Source organism: Hyperoodon ampullatus, assembly GCF_949752795.1.
Source record: "Hyperoodon ampullatus genome assembly, chromosome: 7".
Lineage (NCBI taxonomy): Eukaryota > Metazoa > Chordata > Mammalia > Artiodactyla > Ziphiidae > Hyperoodon > Hyperoodon ampullatus.
Window position 1 is genome coordinate 44,598,034 of NC_136920.1, and position 13,349 is coordinate 44,611,382.

Genomic DNA, 13,349 nt, shown 5'->3' on the forward strand with positions numbered 1-13,349 from the left:
GGTACTGCTGCCTGGAAATGAATTTGTAAAGCAAAAATATTTCTAAGCTAAATTTTACATTATGCTATTATGTTAATTTACTGTCTTTTCCTGCCATTTCCTTGTTTTTGTCCAATTACTTCTGTTTGACACTTACATGTAAAATACATGCTTTTCAAGCATTTTCACTGGATAGTTTTAAGGGTTCTTTTGAAATAAAACAAAGCAAAACAAAGTGACTTCCCATATGCCAATTCCCACTAAAATTGTATACACACCCCATCTTTGTCAACGATAATAGTACCTACTAACTAATTAAATGCCTAAACAAACTTTGAAAATATTATATTATTTAGTTCTACCATATTTCTGTGAGATGTGTATTGTTAACTCTCTATGATGCAGAAAATAATGTGACTCAGAAATATTAGATAACACACAACTTATTAGAGGCACAGGTGAGATAGAAACACAGACTGCCTGGCTGAAAGGTGTATTGTCAGCTATTCTGCCCTGTCTCTATCATGCCTCACCACCTAGCCATGTTCAGGGCATTCATATTTCTAAAACGCCTATTGCTCTTAGACATACTTGTTGGAGTCAACAAAAAAGAATTACCATTTAAAAGAGAAATTTACTGAAACTATAAAAATGTACTTTCAAGAGAAATATGAAGTTGAAAGTTTTATATTGCCCACACTACTAAGCTCTTCAAATATTGTGGGGAGTTGAAAGCCAAATTCCCCTGCTAGAAAAGTCTAATATTTACTTTAATATATTGTGTCAGTATAAGGAAAAATCAGGTCTATAAAATATACATTGATCCCAGATTCAGTAGCTTGAATTTCACCTCATTTTTTAAATGGAGATGAAGCTTTTACAACTGAAAATAACAAAAAAAGTTGGTGCATAGATAAGGTACAGAAGCACTATAATATTTTTCATAATTTCAGTCAAAGTAAGGCTAAGTTTTGACTACTGATTTAATTAGGAACTCAAAGGTTGGACTTTTCATTGCTTAAAGGGCTTCAACATTTCTTATACTTCACATTGACTTTGCTACACATGGAAGCCATGCTAATTTGGTGGGTGTTCCCAGAAAGTTGTGATTGTTTTCTGCAGTAGCACTTGCATTCTCTCGGGGTGTAACCAGCAGGAACGTTTGCTGACAAGGGTTGTTGGAGAACAGAGGACACTGTACAGTATTAGACCATAGACTTTGGAATCCTGGACAGCTGGGATTGGAGACCTGAATACCCCACTTATTAGTACTGTGACCTTGGACAAGATAATTAACACACTTACCTTTAGTTTACTTCTTTATAAAACATGGATAATAATAGTAACTTCTCTATGAAGCTTTGAATATGAATTTAAAAGATATAATCAAGTGCTAAGCATGGTGCCTGGCACACAGTAGGTTCTCAGTCAGTTAGAAGTTGTTTTTGTTGTTGTTGTTGTTTTTCTCACTCCAATCCCACAATTTAAAAAAATTTTTTTTTTATCGGAGTATAGTTGATTTACAATGTTGTGTTAGTCTCAGGTGTACAGCAAAGCGAATCAGTTACACATATACATATATCTACTTTTTTTAAGATTCTTTTCCCATATAGGCCATTAGAGAATATTGAGTAGAGTTCCCTGTGCTATACAGTAGGTCCCTATTAGTTATCTATTTTATATATAGTAGTGTGTATATGTCAATCCCAATTTCCCAATTTATCCCTCCCCCTGCTTCTCCCCTGGTAACCACAAGTGTGTTTTCTACATCTGTGACTCTACTTCTGTTTTGTAACTAAGTTCATTTGTACCTTTTTCTTAGATTCCACATGTAAGCATTGTCGTATGGTATTTTTATTTCCAATAATGAGTGGACAATCAAAACAGGATTAAACTGATTTTTTTTTTTTTCTTCCTTCTCCAGCATGAAATAACTGACTAAGCTCTGGCCATAGACGGGTTATAAACAGTCATTTGGGGGACTGATGATTTGCCTCTTGTGGTTTACTAGCCCGTGGGATGAAGGATGTTTCAGGTTGGGTTTCCAGGGAAACAGACTGGGAGTAGAGATTTGCGTGCCAGAGGTTTGTTGGTTAGTGTGCTCAGATCAACACCTGGTAAGGAGTGAGGGAGACTAAGGAGGCAAGGCAGAAGTTGAACTGTGATATAGTCTCCACAGAGGCCTCAGCGGCTCACACAGGAGATCTGCAGGTAAAATGATAGTTCAGAGTTGTCCTGTCTTGAAGTCAGGAGGACAAATCTTTGTACTCCCAAATTACAGTCATTGGGTTTGACGCTTAGACATGGATGGGGAAGCGTTTGTCTGTGGATGGTAATTCCTGAGGAGGGTCTCAGAAGTAGCTCTCAGCAGGCAGCACTTTCAGCAGCTGGGAGATTGGGGAAATGAGTGTTTTAATACTGAAAATTGGGAAAAGGGAGAAGGGAAGAAGCCTGAACAGTGCACCACTGTTTCCACTACACACAACACTTAGATAGATGTATTTAAATTTATATATTTATATACATTTATATACCTATAAATATATAAAAGGTGTATTAAAATATAGCTTTTGTGAGATAATTCTATTTTTAAATCTTAAATTTGAGACACATATAAATTCTAATAGTTTATCTAAAGCTATTGAACTTTAAAAATTTGTAGTCCAAACAGCAGATTTACTTGTTTCTTTGCTGTGAGGGAAGGAGGTATCTAAAACATAAATTGTTTAACCAAAGTAACACAATTGATGACAAAGTTGGAACCAAAATTCAAGTTTTCTGATTCTTTTCCTTCTTTAAACCTTTATTGACTTAAAACCTGGGTAGATTTTTCTTTTCTTTTTTTTTTCTTTCTTTCTTTTTTTTTTTTTTTTGACTATGTAGTTGATCTCTTAAAGTGTTTTCTAGCTGTGCTCTGTAATTACCAAACTTTGGATTTTCTGCCAAAACAAATGTATTAAGGTATGCTCTCATCTAATTTGATGTGTAAATCAGAGATGATTTTAAAAAGCCAAACTTAAGAAAGCATGAAACCTACTGCTTACTACAGAATGTAACATCTCTTTGTATTTAACTGAGGTAGATATTATTTATGTTTATTAATATTTTTCATGGATTCTCAAGTAAAGAATGCAGAATCTGCTTTTGTATAGTAGTAATTGATTGAAGTTAGCATATATATCTCTGTATCCTTTCATTATTATTTTTATTCAGAAACACACATGTGCTTTCCTGACATCTGTATTCTAAGTTGTATGATTCATTATTTTTAAACTCGGATAACCTGATTTCACATATTTTTCCATGAGTCACAGGAAAGTCTAGTTGTTAGTTTGTTACTGTCTGTACTTTTGCATAGCATGCCTGCACTTGCCATCATTTTTCTGATTTTTGTTTTTCATCTCTCAACCAGTCACTTTGGGAATAGTCCTTCCAGTTTTCAATGAAAACCAGACAAGAATAGCCATGGATTTCTCAAGACTGGCAAACTATTTTTGTTATTATTTGTTTAATTCCATGGGTTTAAATATAACCAGGAAGTCTGCATCAGTTGTTTTGATCTTGGGTCTTAATCTCATCTATTTAACTCTTAAAAATTACTTTTCTCTAGGGTTTCACAAATCTTTTGCTTGGACAATTTAGAAACTCAGCTGGGATGGATGATACATTAGCAAGGCAACAATGTTTCTTAACCATAGAACAGGCACAGTGGTGGAAATTGCTCCAGGAGGTCACTAATGTTCAGGAAACTTAACAGGGCATCTGAATTCTCTGAAAATTAGACTTTATCTAACTGCTCTAGTTTGACTTTTTTCCAGGGGAAAACAAAATATTCCTTTGGTGCCTAATGTGATCCTGCATGATAAATATGAACTTAAATAGGTCAATGTATTCAGAGCAAACCTGTTGTTTAATATTAAACTTGGTTTATTCAATTGGTATTTTTGGATGCCTCCTTTTACCTAGACACCAAAGAGAAGATGATCAATAAAAGCTCCTTTCTTGACTTAACATCTCCTTTCTGCTACTGCCCCATTTCTCAGTTCTTCCTTTCCTCTTATTCTCTGTTAAATCCACCAACTTTGCCCATACCACTCTACTTAAACATTTCCGAGGTGAACAGTGACCACGTTATTGCTAGGTCCAAGGGTCATTTCGCAGTCCTCAGTTGGACTGACCTCTCATCTCCATTTGGCACAGCTGATCACTTGCTTTATCGACACCCTGCTTTCATTTTGCTTCCAGAACATCCGCTCACCTAGTCTGTCTCCTAGGTTGCTGGGTACTTTTACTCGGTCTTTCTTTTTTTGCTATTCCTTGTCATTCCATGACCTCTAAATATCAGAACACTCCAGTGTCCTTTCCTTGAACTACTCTTCCTCTCCAGCTAAATTCATTTCTCTGGTGATCTTTCCTATTGATGTATCTGTATGCTATCTTCTCCCAAATTTATATATCTGGCCCAGGCCCCATCCCTGAAATTCAGGATCCTGGATCCAATCATCTACCAGGAACTTCCACTTGGATGTCTAATAGACATATTAATATGTCTAAAATTGAACTAAACTTTGGCCTTCCAACCTATTCCACCCACCGTCTTCTCCCACTTCAGTTAATGCCAACTCAATTGTCCATGTTCCTCGGGCTGAAAACCTGAACATCATTCTTGACTTTTATCAGTTTTTAAAAATATAGGCAAAAATCCATCCACAAATTTTCTTAGCTCTACCTTCAAAATATGTCCACCATTTCCACTGTTGCCAACCTGGTCCAATCTACTACCATTGGATAGCCTTCTGACTGCTCTGCATCTGTCTGCCCTTACTCAGCTACCATTTTTTTTTTTACATCTTTATTGGAGTATAATTGCTTTACAGTGGTGTGTTAGTTTCTGCTTTATAACAAAGTGAATCAGTTATACATATATATATGTTCCCATATCTCTTTCCTCTTGCGTCTCCCTCCCTCCCACCCTCCCTATCCCACCCCTCTAGGTGGTCACAAAGCACCGAGCTGATCTCCCTGTTTAGCTACCATTTAATCTTAACAAGCCACCAAGGTGATTATTTTGAAATGAAAATCAGATTATGTCATTTTTCTGTTAAAAAAACAGGCAGTTGTCACCTTGAGCTATACTTGATATCTGTTGACTTGTATCTGTGTGAGTGTGTGTGGGGGGGGAGGGGTGTGAATGGAGAAGGGAAGTCAGAGGTCAGAGTGTCTGGAATAGACTCAGGAAAAGGAAGGATGGTAGGAAATAATGTCAGAGAAGTCATGAGGAGTCAGATTATGTAGGGTTTATATGACACTGCAAGGGCTTTGGTTTTTACTTTGAGTGAGGAAGGAGCCATTGGATGGCTCTGGGTAGAGGAAGGACATGACCTGGCTTAGGTTTTAACAAGAGCACTCTGGATGCTATGTTAAGGTTAGATGAAGGGCAGAGCAGAGAGACCAGTTAGGAGGCCGTTGTGGTCATCCACCTGGGGTATGATGCTGCTTGGACCAGGATGGTGACAGTGAAGCTGGTGAGAAATATCAGGTTCTTAATATATTTGAAAGAGTTAGCAGGATTTCTTGATAGACTGGGTATGGAATGGGAAGGAAATACAAGAGTTAAGGTTTTTATTTTATTTTATCTTTATTTATTTATTTATTTGTTTGTTTGTTTTGTTTTTTGGTCTGAGCAACTGGAGCTGCATTATCTAAGATAGGGAGGGCCCTCCCTATCAAATTCTCATCTACAAAAACTCTCATTCTGATGAGAATTTGTAGAGCTCAGTTTGGGATATGTAAATGTGATATGGCACTTAGTCTACTTTTATCAAATATTTCCTGAGCAAATGAATGACATCTCAGCCCTACTTTCCACTGTACAGGTTATTCCTGTATCTTGAGCCCTTTGTCCCACCTCTACTTGTCCTACTTGTGTTTGGATTTGTTGGAGCATAGCTGCCTGGCTTGTGCTTGGGGTGAGGTAATTTGGGAGTCAAGTTATCCCATATACAGACATGAACACTTTTCTTCCCTTTTTTAAAATTATAAGTCCAACCTTAGCTTTCTTCTATTCTCTGTGAGGTCTCTGAGACCTAAGTTTTCCTAATGAGGTGTGAGAAAGATGAGATTGCTTCTCGAGGTGATCCCCTTTTTGAAGGTTGTGTGATTTCAGCTTTGGAATTTTTTTCAGTCAGTTCCCTAAACCACCATGTCACCCACATTTCATCTTTCAAAATGTGTTGACACCTCTCTATTGTTGTTATCATTCCCTGTGTCACCTTTGATATTGTCATGTGTATTTTTATATTCATAAATTGTTATTTCAGTGTTTTGTTTTTTTTTCTTTTGAGGGAGCTGAGATAGATGCACATATTCCATTGAAGTTAGCAAAAATCTCACTTACATACTTTTCCAGGATCTTTCTGTTAATATTTAGCATTTTTCATGAAACTATACAAGTAAACACTAACTTTTTCCTTCAAGTAAACCAGTAAATATTGAAATGTTATATCTGTCAAAATGTTTAGAGTCACAATGTTGCACTAATTGTGATGGATTTTGCGCTCTTGGCTCATTATCTCCTCTCTTACTTTTAGAACAATCCTCATTGTGAAGTTACATGAGCTCCTAGTATAGTCTGTGAAACTTTTAATACCCAATACATGTTTGTTGAATGTTTGACTAAATTGTAGAAGAATTGCCCATTGTTGAAGTCCTTATTCATTCTCAGGTTAATTCTCCAATATTTTATTAACTGATATTTGAATGCATACCCCAATAAAGGTAAGATGCTATGGAATATATGATAATGATTTAGAAATAGTTCCCGATCTCAAGACACTTATAGTGTATTAATACTGGAAAAATTACACAAAATTAAAGAGGTAAACTGTAATAAAGGGCATAAAAGTCAAGTAATTTGGAATTTCAGAGAAGAGAGGGATTTTTGTAGCATGGGAAATCAAGATTTCTTCATGAAAGTGGTAGCATTTGAGATGGGCCTTAAAGAATTACCAGTGTCCAATATGAGAAATGGGAATGAAGTCATTCTAAATGAGTATACTAGTAAGTGGGAAAATGAAGAGACAAGAAAATATATTAGTTGATCCATGTTGGCTTAGCTGGATCAAAGAAGAAAAATGGGATATAAAATTGGAAAGAATTTGGAACAAATGTTGTTGGTCAGAGACCATAGGAAAGAAAGAATGTGCATGTTTTCCCATAACAGGATACGAAAGGTTAATCAATAGGAGATTGCTGTGATCAGACGTTTTCTTTGGTAATATTATTTGAAAGGACTTGAAAATTGATTGAATGCTGGCAGGAGGAGAAATACCTGGTATTACTCTGAGATTTGAACCTCTGTTCTGGTGGGATGTAGGTTCCATGTCCAGACCTAGGGGAATTAGAAGGAGAAGATAATTTCGGAAAGAAGATAACAGCAATTTTAGATATATTACATTTACAGCGAATTTCAAGTAGAAATTATCTAGCAGACATAGAAAATGTGAAACTAGAGCTTTGGAAAAGAGGGTTAAAAATAAAGACCTGACAATAATGATTAAAGAACATCATATTCTGTGATCATTTTCTCTGGTTTAAGAAATTTGTTACATTGAAAATTTAATATTTAACATAGTAACATCCATTTTGGAGTTATTTTTATTTATTGTTGCAAAGCTCGTGATTTAAAATAAACACATTGTGGCTTTTAAATTCATTTTCCATGTTGAATAAATTCTTGTGCAGTGACATCATTTTTACATTTTGTTCTCAAATGTAAGATGATTATGTAATATCTGTTTATATTTTTGTGGGACTGTTATAAAATCATTAGTCATTTGAGCACATTAAAAACCCAATGCCATTTTGAACAAATAATTTGAAAGAAAAGGTTGTTTTTCTCCAGGATATCAAAGTACGCATTCCTCCAGGTCTCTTGCAAATTCTGTCATTTTATTTTCTTCTCCTTAAAGTAGGTGTGAGTATTCTGCTACTTATATTAAGGTCAATATCAGCCAAACTCCATTCTCTTCATCTAGGAAACTTAAGTGAGACTAAAGTAAGACTCAGGAATGTTTTAATGTTTATATTTTAAATTAAACTTTTAAAGTATGTAAAATTATAAACATTAAAAAGCTTAATAATAAATTTTAAAAATAGATGTGTATGAAATGAGTTATTTTCTCTGTCTTCAATTTTACTTCCCAGAAATTAATATTCTTAACAATGTATCATATAGTTTCATCAATGTACTTCTGTGTATAGAGGAAAAACACTAATATCTGTTTTTTGTTATTTTATTATTTATTTATTTATTTATGGCTGCTTTGAGTCTTCATTGCTGCACATGGGCTTTCTCTAGTTGTGGAGAGTGGAGGCTACTCTTCATTGTGGTGTGTGGGCTTCTCGTTGCGGTGGCTTCTCTTGTTGCGGAGCACAAGCTCTAGGCGCATGGACTTCAGTAGTTGTGGCTCTCAGGTTCTAGAGCACAGGCTCAGTAGTTGTGGTGCACAGGCTTAGTTGCTCCGCAGCATGTGGGATCTTCCCGGACCAGGGCACAGACCCGTGTCCCCTGCATTGGCAGGTGGATTCTTAACCACTGTGCCACCAGGGAAGTCCCCTAATATCTGTTTTAATTTTAATAATGTGAACTTTACTACATGTCCTACAACATATTTTAACTGAAAATTTGTCACTAGCATATTTATTTTTAATGTTCTAAGAGAAACAAGATAGCCAAAGATATGAATACTTTATTATTTCTTCCCTTTGGGAAGTTTTCTAAACACTTTTAAAAAGATAGTGAAACAACATTAAGGAATCACTACACTATACTTTAGACAACATTAATGAATCTGAACATTATTTGTGCAAATGTACTAAAATGTGATTCTAAGATTTTCAGTCATTGTTTCAAACCACACATGCTGAAGTCATTTTGTGTGCTATTCTGTGCAGGCCCCCTTCAAATCTGGGGTGATATGATTGGGCAAAGACTCTGTTAAAATATGTCTTTTTAATTCCTAGCTAGTTTGAGGAAGTATCAGTAATTTATAAAGGCATCATTCCCAAGAGTTTGAGAGGAACAATATTGTGTTCTACCTGTTCGCAACCAGATCAGCCTTAAAAGCTATCCTGATACATTTGGCCAACACTTAGAAGAAGGAAGTTTATAGGCCCCTACAAGGCCTGAGGGAATGTTAAACATCATATGTAATTATCTTTTACAATGTCTGCACTGAAAGAATAGAACAGAGATATGAATATTTGGCAAAATGTACATTTTCCTTTAGAATACATTATAAGATTAAATCAAGCCAGATGCGCACTCAGGCATACAAAGACTAACTTTGTTGCTCCCTGTTATATCTTCTTGGCTTAGATCTTCTTTTCATAACCTAAGATTTAGTTCACAATAAGGGAAACATCAAGAGACATGGGAACAATCAGGTTGGTAGCTTGGAACTCTGTTGGGATTCTTGCTTTCTGGCAGCTACAGCTTTTACAGCATAGAGGCTCTGGCCAGCGTTAAGTATTGATAGTACGAAGTAAAAGTGGTGGTGGGTTTTTACAGATTGCATCATCTTATTTGGAGATTTACTAATGACAAAACATTGCTCTTGGAGTTATTAAAAACTAGAATGTAAATTAAATAATTAAACGTTAGTTTGAGAATTATAAATGAAGTAATATTTTAATAGTATAAATAATATTTAAGTAATATGATTTTTATATTCTTTTCATTTATTTCAATATTTTAAACTACAGTTAGTAGTAATAATCCTATTAGAAACACTGATTGTGGAATAATGGTTTGGAAATTCCTTGTTACAATAAATCTCAACCCTGAACATGTGCTTTTTAGTTTGTTTATGATTTGTCATGAAGAAATGATTAATATCTAACTTTTTATTTAGTGTTTTCACTGACCTCCAAGCTACTTATCTTCTTTGATGAGTTGTTTACATATCTCCATGGTGTTTTCACCTCCTTTATTTCTTTTCCTTAGAGCATCCCTATGTGACCTACGTTAATTAGTCAACATAGTGAGCTCGAGGATCTTCAACTTACTTCATGTAACCCATTCTCTGTCACAAGGCCCTCAGAGCCACTGGCATATTCTTTCATCTGTGCTTCAACTTCAGCCCATGTTTCCCCTTAATTCATATTGTTGTACATTGATTCCACTAATTTTCAACAAATCCTTTTTTTCCGTCTACTCCATTTGACTTCTCATGCAATCCTTAGCCATTTTCCGTATCTTTGCTTTAGTGGAGACAGTGGCCTGCCATAGTTACGATCTGTGTAGGCAGACAAACCCAGACCCAAACTCTGTCTTGGGCAAGTTGATTTTTTTTTTCCTTTTCAAAATTTTTTTTTAAATTTTATTGGAGTATAGTTGATTTAAAATGTTATGTTAGTTTCTGCCGTATAGCAAAGTGAATCAGTTATATATATATCTACTCTTTAAAATTCTTTTCCCTTAAAGTTGTTACAAGTTGATTTTAAGTCTTAGTTACTTAATTTCCTTAACTATAAAAAACAACTCACCAGGGTTATTGTGAGCTTTTAGAAATGAGGCACTTAACCCTGTCCTTGGTACATGATATTCAATGAACACTGGCTAGTCACATGCAGATGATCCCTTACCCATAACCCTTATGCTAGGTGTATTTTTGGAATTCAGAATTTTGAGGGTTGTAAAAGGTATGCATAATTAATATATTACCTAAGATCTCTAGTAGGATATGAGGCAGCATTCTTAAACAAATGGGTATTTCTGTAGGAAAACAGTTCTGTATGAACTTTTATACAGAAGTATTAACCTCTCATCATTACCTTCCCATCAATTCAGGTCTGATAGTTCCACCAAATGTGTTATGAAAAAACTCATTTTTGAAAATTTCTGAATTTTAGAATTGTGGAAAGGGTTTGGGATTCTGTAAAATAAAGGGAGATACTGCATTTTCTTATTGTGAACTAAAAATTATTCTCTCATTTTTACTATGTGGCTGTTTCCTATATTTGCTAAACGTGGGACCACAGGTACTTTTTCTTACCTCCAGTACCACAGCTCACTCCCCTCCTCAAGTACCCTTGCCACTTTACTCCAAATTTCTTCTGAGAATTATGAGAGGGAATGAAATAAAACTCTTTCAGTAGGAGTTTCTTCATTGGACACAGAAAATTCAGGTCACATTGATAATTATTTTTTTCATTTCCCTGGAATTTGTTAGGATGTGAATCGTATAAGAATATCTGCAAAGAAAAAGACACTAAAATCATTAGTCTTCATTTCTTCCTTCATGGTTAAAAACTGTGTCCTCTTAAATATTTTAACTCAAAATATATTTAAGCAAGATTTATGGTTAGATGTAATATACTAGCCATTTTAGACTATGTGTATTTTTTGTTTTATATAATACATATGGGCTTTTCGAGAAACGTATAATATCTTATTGACTGGTTGGCATTGCTTTTTTTCTCCCACTAATGAGGATATGTATAGATTTTTTTTAGTCCATTCCTTTCTACTTCTTATTGATTTTGGAGATTTGCTATGAGAATAAAAGTAGTAATTGAATCATACTCTGGTACTACATAATTATTATACAGAATTGATTCCAGTATTTATTTATTTTTTTAGTGTCCTACTGAAACCAAAGCAACATTTGGGGTCCACCTTAAAATAGTAGGAGACTGGACAGGTATGTAGAACACAGAGTTTTAAAATATACGCTTTGAAAATAATGAGTCATACAATAATTTTGATGTCTAAGTAGTGGAATGACCAACAGGTATAGAAATGTGTATGTGTCCTCAAGCTGTTGTTTTGTTTTCCTTCTTTGCTTGTACAGTTTTTACATTCATGTGTTTGTTTTTTTCTTCTGTAAGACGCATTTTTGGAATTGGAATACCTTGGATATCAGTAATTGTTAATAGTGTGTTGTTCATATGATAGTAAACCATAGATTTCTACCTGCTTGTCAGATGTACTGGAAATAGTGGGAACACTGAAATGTCTTTTAGAAAACATCATTTTAAAATTAGTGGTTGGTTTTACTTTCAAAATAATCGACACCTGGGATTGAGATCACACAAATCTTCCAGTTCTTGCATGACTGTCTGCATGGTATTATCTATATATATAGCAACTCTACAACATCTTTTGAATAGTGGTCATTTATAATAGCAGGTCTGTTGGTGATGTTTTACTCTTCTATTGATAAAAAAATTTTTTATTATCTGAAAGGTGCATTGTATTAAGAGTTCTGAGTAAATAAACATTATTCATTCTTATATTCCCTTTGCCCAACAGAGTGACTGACAAGTGAGTGCTCCGTAAACGTTAGCTTGTTGGCTGGTTGTTTATTTTGGCTATTCAAAGGAAAGGATGCAAATGTAAATAAAATTAATTTTTAATTGAATGCTAAACTAGGAGTTGGTTTGTGAAAACTATACAGAATCAGAAAAAGGCAGATTCAGTGTAATCTCGGGCAATAAGAAGCTTCACAGAGAAGATAAAATTTAAGCTGAACATTGAAAATCAGACAGATGAAGAAAGAAGAAAGTCATTTAAGTGAAATCCACAGCACTGTCAAAAATCAAGGAATGTAATGATTAAACCTTATTGGAGAAGTGTGAGTCAGTCAGCCTAGCAGAAGCAAAGATATTGTTCTGGGGAGTAGTATGGAAAAACCATTTAGGGTCAGCATGGTAAAGATCTTGAATGCCTTGACAAGGTGTTAGAACAACTTAGAGATGTTAGGGAATCTTTGAAGGATTTGGAGCATCATAATGTAAATGGTATTGATAACTTGCTAGTTGATTAGATTAGGATCAAGAGAAGACATTGGTACTGGAAGGCAGAGGAGAAGGAGTCAGTAAAGGAGTGAGGATGGAAACTGAGGACTAGAAGAAATATATTTGCAAATGCAGCTTAAGAAGTTAGTATTGGAAAGGAGGGACTAATTATTGTAAAAAATAGGAAAGGACAAGATGTTATGTAACAGGGAAGAGACATTTTAGAAAGGACAGTTGAAAGAGCTTATATTATACAGTTAAATAATAATAGTGTGTATAAAATCCTTTGTCTCTAGAAAGAGCAGTCAGCTTGGAAATGTAGATGAGAAGAAAATGGGGAAAATATGCAACATAGGATTTCATGGGCAAACAAAGAAACGAATCCAAATATCTCTGAGCAGTGATGATCTATTTGGAATCATGAAAAATCAGGCTTAAATTCATATTATTCATTTCATAGCTTTCGAAAGAGATCATTGTAGTCCATTGTTAGAAGAATACTGATGTAGTATAGAAATAGTAATTCTCATAGCCCAGAACTAGTTGATACAATAAAAATTGTTTTGCAC

The 13,349-nt window shown here is 34.8% G+C and overlaps 1 protein-coding gene across 2 annotated transcripts in view; it reads left to right on the forward strand.

Annotated features, from left to right (window-relative positions):
• NOX4 (NADPH oxidase 4) overlaps positions 1–13,349 on the forward strand; it is a gene marked incomplete at both ends in the record, with an annotated part of 141,034 nt that overhangs the window by 65,926 nt on the left and 61,759 nt on the right. For both annotated transcript variants that reach the window (XM_079709503.1, XM_079709504.1), the window contains one exon: positions 11,624–11,684. In XM_079709503.1, coding sequence (XP_079565629.1) covers positions 11,624–11,684 — 61 coding nt within the window. The remainder of the gene's footprint in view (positions 1–11,623; positions 11,685–13,349) is intronic.